At 37.2% G+C, this 13,655-nt stretch overlaps 1 protein-coding gene across 3 annotated transcripts in view; it reads right to left on the bottom strand.

Moving 5' to 3' along the window:
* Window positions 1-13,655, bottom strand: part of INSC (INSC spindle orientation adaptor protein) — a 131,624-nt gene that overhangs the window by 53,320 nt on the left and 64,649 nt on the right. For all 3 annotated transcript variants that reach the window (XM_069857651.1, XM_069857650.1, XM_069857652.1), the window contains exons 3-6: window positions 10,007-10,352; window positions 9,461-9,513; window positions 7,681-7,804; window positions 5,123-5,236 (exon numbers count right to left, since the gene is read on the bottom strand). In XM_069857651.1, the coding sequence (XP_069713752.1) occupies window positions 5,123-5,236; window positions 7,681-7,804; window positions 9,461-9,513; window positions 10,007-10,352 (637 nt within the window). The remainder of the gene's footprint in view (window positions 1-5,122; window positions 5,237-7,680; window positions 7,805-9,460; window positions 9,514-10,006; window positions 10,353-13,655) is intronic.

Genomic DNA, 13,655 nt, shown 5'->3' with positions numbered 1-13,655 from the left:
ATGAAGTGTAATACATACCCTTCTTGTTAAACCTGTTTCAATAGCATTTGTATAAAAATAGTTTTCAGATTTATAGAAATAAGCTTTTTCTTTACAATAATATGTGTTATTTGAAAGCTTAACAGGTTGTACTGACATAAAACCTCCAGACTACGAGTCAGACCACTCATTTTCAGAGTTTTACATTTTTGTACTAGTTTTGCTGGAATAGAGTAGAGAATAATAGAGCAAGCAAAGTTCTCTGTTCAGTCTAACCAAAATCTTTAGAAAACTTGAATTAGACAAAACCTCAATATATTTTCAAGATACAGGGTCTGTATTATGTCTTTGCACACATATACACAATTTCTGTGAGATCAGTGAAAAAAGAAGGCTTTCTGAGGTTTGCTAAGAGTAAAGTTTATTTCTGGAATTCTAAGAAGTGCACATGTGTATGCCTGAGTTATTTTATATCTAGTACTACTATATATAGCCTACTGTGGAAAGATATTTCTGGGCCTTTAAAATAAAAGAGGCAGTACAGTAGCAAAAGAGGTTGTCTTATTCTTATATCCACAAAAGGATATTGATAGTTCCCCTAAGCAGTAACTAAATTATCTGTGAAAAATGTATAAAAAAGCTATTGCAGTGTTGTCCTCAGGTCTAAAGTAACTGTTTCTTTATTATTATTTATTTTATTATCACTTTGAAAATCCCCACAGTTTAGTAGAATTGGAGATGTTCCACTTTGCTGCTTTAGTCATGACAAGCAGAAGTTTGGGCACACTAGTAAAGCTCAAGTATTGTTGGCACATTTGCTTCAAGCTTTCTATATGACAGATGGGTGTCCTGCTTTTGCCTTTGATGGACGGAAAGTGATTTATCACTGCATTTGTCAGGAGTTCTAAACTGCTTATTTTGTACCCTGTGTGCCATTACCAAGCTGTAAATATTATCACAAGCAATGAACCTACAAAGCTGCAAGTGAAATATGGAATGGGTAGGAAATATTGAACCTGACTCTATGGCTGGCAAAACACACTCACTGTCCAAGTTTGAGTTTATTTATAGTTTTCAGACTTTGGGGTATTTCCAGTTTTTTACTATATAACACAGTAAACGTTGCTGTTGCTATACTTCAGTTTTCATTTAGGAGAGGCTTCACATACTCTAAAGACATCTCTGAAAGAGAGGAGAACTTACTTTACTGCTTGATGATGTTCTTCTCTCCTATTACAGAAAGCACAGTAAGGAAGGCATGAGCATAAGAAGCCCCACTGTGCATAGTGAGCTGAGTGAATAAAGAGGGGAGAGAAAATGAATCCAATTCTTGCATGTAACAATTTGCAGTTTCAGTCTGAAATGACTCAAAGTGCAGTAAATTCTCATCAAGAATTTCCCCACAATGGAGAGTAACACTTGAAAGCTTGAAAGATGATCTCCAAGGAAATCTTCATAGTTAATACTTAATAGAAAAATAACTGACGTACAAAGAAGGTAAGGCCAAATTGTATTAGAAGCTTCTCAGAGCATATGATCTGCTACATGCATTTGGAACTCAAATCATCAAGCATTCAAAGAAGGGCCCAACAAAAAGGTATGACTATCTTCCATTATCTTCATTTTTGCTGTTACTATAACATCCAGTTCAATACAGTTGGTATTGGACTCTAATCATTATCAGTGAAATGAATTTATTTAGAATGACTTTTTCTCTCTATCACTCTGTGTCCCCCCAGCATTTATTTATTGCTACTCTGGAACTGATTTCTACTGTTTCTTCTGGTTGTTTTAAAACCAAATCGATTTAGAAACAGCCTACTTCAAGTAATTCTAACTTTTTACAATTTCTCAAGTCCACTCAATATTTAAAATTTCTGGTGCTTATGCTCTGATGTGATGATGATCACATCACCATCATGATGATGGGGGGGGGTACGGTGACAGTGGGAGGGTGTGGTGACGGTGATGGTAAGGATGGGATTACGGTGTGTGGTGATTGCGTTGAGAGTGAAAAGACGACAAGGATGTAATGATGATGTGACAGTGACGAAGTGTATGATAAAGACATAGTGATGGTGACAAGAAGATGATCACGTGGTGATGATGTATAATGATAATGTGACGATGAGATGGCGATGTGAATGTGACAATGACGACAGCGATGGTGACGATGTGGTGGTGCTGGTGATGGTGGAGAAACAGGGGATGGAGATGTGAGAAGGTGACAGAGTGTGTGACAACCAGGTGATTTTGAGGTGGCAATGGCGATGACGATGGCAAAGGGTGTGATTATTAGTAGTAGTGGTATTTTCCCCTTCATTTCTTATCTTGCCCTTGCTGCTACGCATTTCTACTAGAGATCTCAGTCTATAATTCTAACAGCTGGCGAGAATGACTAGCTGGCTGCCAGGGTGAGTCAGCAACATGACTCCTTCACAGCAGATTACGAATTTATGTGATAAAAAAAAAAAAAAGTCAAAGAATGCTTCCAGTTGGAATAAAATTATAGATGACACTTCAGCATAGGGGGGTAGTATTTCAAAGCTTTTTCAAGATTTGATAAAATAATGGCAATGGAGGAAACAGACGGAAAGAGAAGACCAAAACCCTTACTAAAACAAAAAGTGAAAAAGCAGTTCCGAAAGTAATATTGTAAAGCTACACTATCATGGTTCTTTAGGTGCATGTTCAAGATTTAGATGTGCTTTAGAGCTGTAATTTATAGCTTGGGACAGGAAAAAGGCTAACAAGCATCTCACAAGACTACACGTTGTCATGGAGAGTAAGACTTCAAGGTGACATGAACAGACTTGTTCAGTTTTGCTTTCACTGTAAACAAATATTCCAGTTCTCTGGCTGGTTTTTACCGAAGAGAATAGGACACCTCTTTAGGGAACTTCTCCATCTGTGGCAAGTTTTGAAATCCTTGAAAAACTTGCATCCATCCACACCCTTTTAGTGAATGGGCACAGTTCCAGATTCCTCCCCCAAAAATGACCCTGTACTTTGACTGCCATAGTTAACTACTAAAGTAACTGTCATAGTTAATTACTAAAGGAACTGAATTCAAAATTGTGGATGACAGGAGGGTGAAGGATGTTGGTGAGCCAAGACAAACTTATTTCACTATCGTGAAGTCAGACTATGTTTATCTATTTGCCTTAAACACTTTGTCGGAGGACTATCCACTTGTGGCACCAGCTTGTCTGTGGTGCCATGGTTCTGCGGGGTCAGTGCAGCAGCAGGCACAGCTCTCCCTCGCTGGGGTGAAGTCGGGCCCCAGTGCTGGCTGTGGCAGGGGAGGGGATGCAGCCGTTGCTGCTGCCCCCGCTATCCCCCCACCTGCTCGTTTCCAGAGCCCACCAAAAACACAGAGAGAAAAAGGACTCGGAAGGGAGGAGTGGGGGTCTCACCTCCATGCTTGCTCTCACTCACACACTTCGATCGGAGCAGCCTGGACCACGTGTTCCCGAGATCATCTGCTGCCTTCGATGTGGCAATTTCTTTCCTTCTCTCTCTCCCCCATTACCTCATGGTGTGCGTGTTGGATCAGATCCTAGGGACCTGGGTGGTTTTCAGGGATTCATTTCTGTAACTTTGGGTGGTTGCACCCCACCACATCTTTGTTGTGCGCCCCGGTATCTTGGTGTGTTTAGGTTTGCTGGAGCCAGAAATAAATACTGTTTTGATGTTCACCCTGGGAGTAACATTATTGGCCTCCAGATCACCACACAGACAAACGAATCCAATCCCCCCCCAGTCAGGGCCGGATACAAGCGTGTGGCTCATGGGTCCAGGTTGTGACAACTATGCACAGAGGAAACCGACACATGGGACAGGTGATGCAATCAACACTATAATTTGGCAACCAAATGCCGCTTAGGGTTCTTTGCATAAGGACTTCCTCACTTGTAAACTTGTGACACATCCAGTTTTTAGCAACAGATTAATTTAGTGATTTATGGAAGGTCAGACTTCATGTCTGAAAATTAAACTGTTACTGAATTCACATGATGATAAAAGCACAAAACCATTTTTCTTAAATGCGGTAGTTCCACACTTCCTCAATATTCAACATTAACATTGTTTTTGAATACCACTGAGTGGAGCTCAAATACCAATTTAGAAAAAATTAAACCCCTCAGACTGTTGCCAGGATCCACTACACATTTCTGAATCTACCTCATTCACATCCTCCAGAACAGATCAATACCTTTTACAAGCGCAAACATTCATCTAAAGGCAGATCAGAAGCAAAATTAATTAAATGCTGCTGTTTAACCTCATCTCTGAGCAGGGCAAGGGATTGGCACACCACTTCACAAGGGAAAGGAGGCTTTCTTTTTTGTATTCACTGTGGTTGTACTTATCCTGTCCTCGATCTCACACAATGTCCTGCCTTTCTCACTTTTTCAAGAACCAAGTGTCCTCAGAGGTTCAAACCCTGCAGGGACCACCAGTATCATCCATATTTGCAGAATGATTAACTTATATGAAAAGTTAGTATCAATTACCCAGTAATCAAGAACACACACACTGCCAGAAGTAACTGTAACAACATTCCTCTGTAAAAGGAAAATAATGGATGCAAAATATTTCTAAAATTACACTTTTATTAATCTCTAACCCCCTCTATGCACACAGCTGAGAGAGCTGTTTCTCTGTGTAATCAGCCATACGCGTGGCCAATTGTAAAGTTTCTCTCCACTTACGTGGCTGGTTCTTAAAAAGTAGTGCCTGCAGAGAGACCAAAATGATGCCCAAGATGCTGAGGAAAGTGGTAATACCTCAAGTGGCACAATGACAACTGTAGTTGAATCAGTGACCAGAAGCCTGTTGGCGCTTACCATCCTATTGCTTGCATAGGCATTGAACTTCATTAAAAGATAGATGTGGGGGTTGCATTCCATTAAAACAAAAATCTAGTAGGATAACTGTGGTAATAAACTCTGCAGAGCAAGGCTTGCTAAAGAAAAGTTTCTCACAGAAAATTTTGTTACCCTTTAACATAGATTGTCTCCTGAAATACGGAATTTCATCTTGGACTGTACATTTCAAAACTTGCAACAACTACTGTGTTAAGTAAAATAACTCACTTGAATCTCTAGCCTACTCTGGATTAATCCAGATATAACCTTACCTTAGCTATGATACGGCACAGATGAGCACCTTGCTGGGTAAGGCTGAATAAACTGTTAATCGCCAATTCCGTGATGTATACACTATCTGACAATTCTATTTGTTTCAGCAGGTTCTGTGTGACATAAGATAATAAACATAATTTAATTCCAATGAAAAACATTAGTATTATATTGAAAAAGAAGATGTAGTAAGAAGTCTAGTTCATTTAGTCCATATCATCAAGCATGTTACCCAAAGAAAGGTAAAAAACATAGGCAGGAGTCAGACTAATACCATTAACAGATTTATCATTGTATTTGCATAGAAGTAATGAAGAATAGTGGTATTTAAAAATCAGTATGAATAGATTAAGAGAACAGGTATGTGTGTGAGAACATTCAAAGAAGTCTTCAGTGATTTAGTATATTATTACATAGTTTGGCCTGAGACTGAACTAATATTTTCAGAAGGCAACTAATTGTCTTAACGTAGAAGCTGCATCACAAAGTGATACAAGATCTCCACCTTATTTATAAGGAATATTGCTATACCCTTTCTAACACTACTTTCTTTAGGCTCTGGATTTATCACTATTCTCAGCCTACGTAGAAAAAGTCATTGATAAATACAGAAAATTTTTATAGATAAGTAGAGTTTATTCCTCCAATGTATGAATTAGGTTAAATATTTTTGTCTTTGTAAGCAATTATCTTGCTTTTGCATGTGCACCACTGCAGCTTCACGGAGAAACCCAGCTATCTGAAGACTCTGAAGTTTATTTAATTCTATTCTTTCTGTGAGTACATACAGTCATTAGAGGAAGTATTAATTACATTTGCTAGGAGGAGGAAGGTAAGTATTTTTATATTTAATCTAACTTTGAAAGAAGTGCAGGGAAATACCCCATATTTTACGCTGGGTTTTATACAAAATTAAATTATCTTCCCTTTAAGAGGGAAGCCCTTTAAGAGGCTATGGTCACCTTTAGCATCAAAAAAATGTTCTATAAAATACGTAACTTATCACTTCACATTTTGATATGAACCTTTCCTGAATGTAATCCGTATATACTGATTAGAAAAGAAAGCTTAAACACACAATTTAAGCTAAGAGTTTTGGCGTCTCACAGGAGCAGCACACAGACAATGAGGTTGTATGGCAGAAGTGGGCACAAAGTCTTACTGAACAGCTCAGAAAACTGTTCCTAAAAATGTGTTTATGAATCTCCAATACAAGTCTTTGGTGACAAAAAATACATACGATGTGGTGCAGAGTAAATAATTCTGCTCCCCTAGAAAAGAGAGGGACTAGGATTTCAGGTGTATTAGTAGGTGCCGAAGTGTCCAAGGACAGAAATCTTAGCAATAAAGAATTGGTCCTCAAATTAAAAAGAAGCATCAAAACAACCAGAACTTACTCACTGAATTTGTGACATGCAAAATTGTTTACACAGTTCAAATCCTCTGTGGCTTTCCATGCAGTTCTCATAAATCCTAACTGAATTGCATCAGCAAGTGGCTTTTTTAGTTTGACTGTAGTTCTGCAAATGTATTCTGGAGATTCCCACCTCCTACTAACAGTCTTTTAAAACTATGAAGGGATGTTTCTGAAAGAGCCACAACTTCTTCTGCTGTCTTAATGCATCAAGGTATTTTAGAATATAACAAACACTACGTTTTATTTTTGGATTAGCACCATAGTAAACACTATTTAACAAATTCCTCTTCACTAAGCCTTTTATTTCCTCTTTTTCTGCAAGGACAGCGCAAAATTTCAGCACATCTGCTCTAAAACATGGACAAATTTATTGAGCATAACTACATTCAAAGTTTTATTATTTGAGGAAGATTAGGGGGTGCAAAGTGATTTCTGGTGTGGTCTCAAGAAAGAAACCAATGTAAGTCAAGACAGATTGGTTAGACTTGAAAGTCACTACTATTTCAAGAATAGCCAAATGGAAAAGATGCAATGCATTTGTAGTCTCAGCCTAATTAGTCAGTGTATTTATCTACAATTAATCACTACTGAAAGCTATAGATCATGCGTGCAATGATACAGCACTGTTCTGGAAGGTTACACACAGAGAGCTAACCTGTAAATAACACTATTTTGCCACTACCTCCTAGAGTCTAAGTCAGACACCAGTTAAAATACACGTTGTAATAATGCACTTGCTATACATACATCTTCTAAAAAGTTTAGCTTTTACTGAGAATCATTAAAAGCAGGAGAGACTTTTTTCAAGGTTTCTAAAGAAAACCAGTGTGTGTATGAAAAAAAAATAAAATGTTCCCATATGTCTTATTAACAGGAACATACCGAAAAATTAGATGCCTTACAATGAAGGAGATATATCAGTAGAAGTAAGTAAAGTAGTGAGCTACAAGATCATGTTGTTTGGGATTACTGGAGAATTTGAGAATATCAACACCTAAATCTCTTCGCAAGATATTTGAATTACTGATCATATGTTTGCTGCAAATCAAGAGCTGTCATTCAAATCCTTCTCTTAATGGATGCTCTCCCTCAAGATTCAACAATTTTTAAAGACTTTTTTTTTTTAAGCTATAAACTAACCTGTGCCTCATGTGTTAGAACCAGTTCTATCAACTGGCCAAAATACTGAGCAACAGTTGTGAGCGTTTCATTAATGCAGGATTTCATGGACTTCAGCATCTGTTCATCTTCCGTTTGTATGCACCTAAAAAGAAGGAGAAATGAAAAGCATGAAGGGAAAAAGATGCAACAGACAACTATTGTTTTATGGAGCTGATTGTCACAGTTAATCTCTGTGTTAATAATAGGAATATAATGGGAAATCAATTGTTCATGAGGACACTGGCTTTGTGCACTTAGTGTCATACCAGACTTTAATCAAAGCTTTGTCTACATATTGTAGGTATACTATCAAAGGACAGCAGTAGATATAAATGAATAATTATAGGATCACAATTTACTTTAGACTCCATGCCAGATTTTTCTGTAGATGTGTGTTTATACCTGTGTAACTGTTATTTTCCACTTATGCTAATAGTTACAGTCACTCTAGGATGTCTGTGTTTCAGCTGCAGGTGTGTATATCTATCCACCTTTCATGACCAAAGAAGTGCTTTCAATAATTTTCATTTCTTTACCTTCTTTGCCATAGTTTAGTGATTGCAGGATAATGCCCCAAAATGGATGTGTGTCCAGATGAGTAAAGTTCATTTAAATTTAAACAACATACTCGAAAGTAAAATTTGGCCTTCTATGCAGAAAGATTGCATACCGTAGCTTTACAGAGTTAGTGTAACTATCCTGTAATCAGTAATATTTGGCTGTAACTGAAGAAATGAGATAAAGATTGAAAACTTTATATGATTCAAATGAAATGACTAGTTCTTCCTCACAGAAATTCCTTTGAATTGTCAAAACACATTCCATCAGGCAGGCCACCATAATGGAAGATGCAGTTTAGTTGATCAGTGTCTCCACCTAAACAGTAGGTCGCTTTTTCAGCTTTAGCTGTCCTTCACTGACCAATATCAACTTTTCTTAAACATACAAGGAAGAAGAGGGCTGATTTGGGGCAGATACCATAAGATCAGAGCTCTCATTAAATCAGTGTGTCTCACAGTAGAATATAAAAGTAAAGTCTGAGCTGCGTGGGTCTGTCAAAAAGCAACAGTGCTCAAGAAATGTTCTTTCCTGATAATTAGGCGATGTCTTTTTTCCCAGATGATCCCCTGAGCAGAATGACTTGCACAATGTTCAAAGTAAATTGAGAAAAGACTGATTGAACTGTGCTAGAGGAAGCACGATAACTTCTGTTAGGCAGGGGAAATATTATAAGAAGAATAATAAAGAGGTTCTTATTTTCCAGTCTCAGCATTCTGACGTTCATGGAGCTGCAAAAATCTACAATGGCAATCTAAGGGAACGTGTATTTATTTCAGTTTGATTTACTATTACATGGATACGTGCATATGAGAATGCGTAGTACAACTGTCTAGCAACACAAGTTTTCACACCAGCTGAAATCTTGGCTCCACAGAACTTAAAGGGAACTTTGTCACTGATATCATTAGAGCCAGACTTTCTCACTTTATATATAAAAGCCCTGGAAAAATCACTTACATGTAACTTTGCATCTACGCCAAGCTCTTTGGCAGCAGCAGATCCCATCTTTCTTTAGGATGCAGTTTAGATAAAAGCAACTCACTTCACCCACCAGAGGCTAAAATTTAGAAAGCATTTCAGAGCTGCAGGGGCTTAGTTCAAACATTTGAGCATGATAGTCAATTTGTGCTTCTTATTAGAAATTCTACAACATAATAAAACAACAAAATTAATATTTCAACTAGAAAATTTAAGTTACCTTTCTGTGAATGCTGTAAATTCTGAACACTTTTCTATTAAAAGGTGTTCAAACTGCAGAGAGAAAGAGGAAGTGGTTTTAAAGCAATACAAATACACACAAATGCTTTTTAAAAATAAGTAATGTTTGTTTATGGTTAATTAGGTGAAAACCCTCCATAAACATAATACATCATATGGGCATCCTTTTTCTACTTTTCTGAATAAAACAGGTAGAGATAAAACTAAAGTAAACAAATAAGTATCATTTTCTACACAGTTAATGCAAAGGAACTCACAGGTCTATTTAGTTTCTTCCAGTGTTTCTGCAAAATTTTTTCAACATAATTTTCAAAATTATTAACTCGCAGAATTAGGCCTATGATAAAATAGGATCCAAAATGGCTCAAGAATGTTTCCATCACTGAAAATGGATTAGAAAGCCTTAAATAAGGGACTAGTATTGGCATATCAGGATTTCTTGCAGATTGTTTAAGATAAATTTTAGTTATTACAATAAAAAAAAAAATCAGGCAAGACAAACATGACATCAGGAATGGCTTCTTACCCGGTGCATTTCATCTGAAGAATTCCTGGTGAATGCATTGTATTCATTTATCATCGAACGCACATGGCAGTTGACTCTTACTGTCACGCTGTGGACTCTTTGCCATCTATTCTTCTCCAGCTTTTGAGCAATCCTAGTCAATTCTGTGCTTATGATCCAAGCCCTTTTTAATAGCAGATGCAAATTATCACAAGCACTATATTGTGAGGAAAGGATAAGTTCATTTTGTTCATCCTTCTCACTGCTGATTGGCTTGGACTGGAGAATACACATACACTCACAGTCTGTCATCAACTTCAAATCTTCCATCCATCGCTGAACCGAGTCCACCTGAATTAAGTGCATACTAGAAGCAGAGAATGAAAAGGAAGAATGAGGTAAAGAAAAGCAACGTTAGAGTAACCACCAGCAATATCATACAGTCATTTCCACCTCCCATGTTGCAATTGATTGATAAAAGGAAACTAATAGAACAAAAAGTTTTCTTATGGTAACACAGCAACATGTTTAGGTTTCTCTTTCAAACACAGGTTTTGGGTTTCTAGTCACCTTTACACCACATACCCTACCATAAAATTATTTGTGAAAAACCTGTGGAGATTAGAAATAAGTAAATAAGAGAAGTTTAGACCATGCTTTTGGGGGAAAAAATTTTCTTGTACACTCAGAGTTTAATATGATGAAGGAACAAAGCTATGGGCGTGCTGCCTGTTGTTTATGGGACTGTACTGTCAGCTTTTTTTAGACACTCTGCCTGTTAGTCACTTAAAAGAAAATGTTTTACCTTGCAAGCATGTCATAGACCTTCCACCCACGCTGACACAGACAAACCAAGACAGAGAATGATACTGTCAATGATATGTTTCAGCCATATCACAGTCCCTTAAACCTCAGCTGGATTCTAATTCCTGACAACACCTTTACCTTCCGCCTTATTTCTCATTGTGATCTGTACAACTTGCAGATCTGACTTTCAAAGTATGTTTTTGCATTATAGCAAATATCACGTGAGCCAGTGAGGCTGAAATTAACTCCTTGATGAGTACGCCTTGACACAAGGGTAATCGGCCTGCATTTCATGCCCTTGCACCCTTCAAGCTAGTAAAATGCGGCACCTGAGACAGCAGCTGTACAGAACTGCTCCAAGTTCATCTTTGTGATGCACCCCAGCTTCCATTGAGCCTTAAGGCAGAGTTGCCTGGATTATATTCTTATAGTGAGATGCACAGACCCTGATAAATAATCCTGAATCCTCACCCCAAGTATACACACAGAGCGCAAGATTTTTTAGAAATAATGTGTTATTAACCTTGTATCTTACAGTACGTCAAGGTCAGGTGAAGGACCCTAGGTCAGACAGAGCAAAGTTTGCACAACTGAATTCTTCCTTAACTACTCTGTCTTTGCAGACAGACTACGGTTTCTGCTTTTGTTTCATTTAGCTCAGGTAATTCCTTAGTGGAAGCATTCTGATCCCTTTGACTCCCTGAAAATTTGCTCCCTCTCTCCAAGGCCTGCCTTGCCCCTTGCCGCCTCCTGCAGCCTCTCAGATGTGTACAAAATGCAGGCTCCCAGCTTTGCATTGTGACTTTTGCTTACCAAGCCTAAAACTTGACCTCGGTTTCCCTTTGCAGGAAAGAGCTTCTCAAGGTGGAATCATCACCTCTGCCAAGGGGTCCCATCAGATCCTTGCTTGCAAACCAAGCACAGAACAGACACTGCCTATCTCAGAAAACACCTGTCCAAAATTTTTTTTCAGATTTGTTTAATTTGCCAGATTATTTCAGTTTACATTTCCACTCCCTAATCCTCTCAAGAGACCAGTTTCTAGGGCAAATACACACACACACACAAATACACATATGAAAACTTTTAATATCAGCAGTATATATATAAAATAAGTGTCTATAAATCTAAGCTACAGTTACAGAGAGATAAGGGAAAGAGGTTGTTTTTAAAATGAAAGTGTAATGTATTTTCTACTTTCTTATCTTTTCCTTATCTTTGAGCTAAATCTTAAAAAATCCTCGATGATGCTAGCTGAAATCAACCACGTTTGCAATAGTACAAATTTGGTTTATCAACGTTGATCCCCAAGTACGTCCATGATATCCCTTCTTAACATAACATCAGTGGTAACAAAGCAAAGTAGGAGGCCAAGCATTTAAAGAATCTCTGTACATCTCCATGGCATAGGAGATTGATTTTTGTATGTCTACAACAGTTTCTACAGAATTTATAAACACAAATGTGACCAACAAATGTAATAGTCATGTACACAATACCTCAAAATGGGTATTTTACTCAGCAAGAATTTCAGATTTCTGATATATATTGAATAAAATATTTTATTCTGCCAGTATTCATCATATGAAGACAGTCTTAATTTTTGGCCAGTCTTCTTAACATGAAATACTTAAACATTTTAGTATTTATTCCTGTAGTGAAAGATAGATTGACATTAAAATATTCTGAAGAAATGAAGTTGAACGGCAAAGAAGAAACTAAATTAATTGAAAGCATGACAGCTTAATTATTTTTTCCAAACATCTACTTCTACCTTACTAGTCTGACGTTGTTGTCTGCCTTACTGGATACATGCTGCTGTATCATATGATGCTGTAGCGGAAAGGACAAAATGAAAGTTTGTATTATACCTTTTAACCCAGATACTGATTTATTGTAACTCAGTACCACAGCAGTAAGTGTTCTATGCTATTATATAAAGCCTTACCTGTTAGGAAAAAAACCTGTAATGACATTAGCCAAGCTAAAGATGACCCTGTGTAAGGTCTTCTAGTTTTTGTGCTTCCATTTGTACACTGTGCACCAGCTGAACTCAAGAAATCTCCTTCTAGACTGTGGAAGTAATATTCTACAAATTACCAAAATTCATTAACATACATATAAAAAGGAGGCTCACCTCAAATCTAATTTCATATCAATCAATAACAAACAACATACAAGAGATCAGTTTCATTGATCTGATTCCGCTTTTCACCATACACAATGTAACTCCTTTTAATTTTTAACTTTACAGGCCACTGTTTAAGGTCTTTATTTCAGCCAGCTTTGAATAGTGTAATTGCATTTCATGATCGATTGTGGCTCACTTTATTCTTGCTGTGTGTAGCCTCCTTATTGCCTTTTTGGATCTGAAGCAAGCTTTCCCAATAAAGAAAAATAACAACTTTAGAAGTTTGAGACCAGGATTTATAACAGTGTGCATAGTTTGCATGCAGTATGAGATAAACTCATTTAATATAGTAATGCATTTTTCATTCCTAAAGTGCAGTATGATAATTGGTTAAATCTCTGTTTAGCAAGTACAAATAAACTCCTACATTATAAACATAAATAGAACAAAAAACTAGAGTAGAATGTTAGTCAGAAAAAAACCCAAACAAACCAAAACATTCAAATTTCCTTTAAATGAGAGCGCCAATCTTTGCTCTGAGGAGAAAAAAAGGACAGTAGAGTTGTACATTAAAAAAAAAAAACCACCCTCCTTGTTTGTCTCTGTTCCTACTAATTGTCAGAAACACATCCACACAATTTAGGATATTCCATCGTCGAAACTTACTATTCTTTAACTCACAACAATGGCAAAAATACCTTTCACTTCTTTTCAGACTGAGGAACAACAAAA

This window comes from Phaenicophaeus curvirostris, chromosome 5 (assembly GCF_032191515.1).
Source record: "Phaenicophaeus curvirostris isolate KB17595 chromosome 5, BPBGC_Pcur_1.0, whole genome shotgun sequence".
NCBI lineage: Eukaryota > Metazoa > Chordata > Aves > Cuculiformes > Cuculidae > Phaenicophaeus > Phaenicophaeus curvirostris.
Note: the sequence above shows the minus strand (reverse complement) of the source record. Positions and strands in the feature narration are given on the sequence as shown.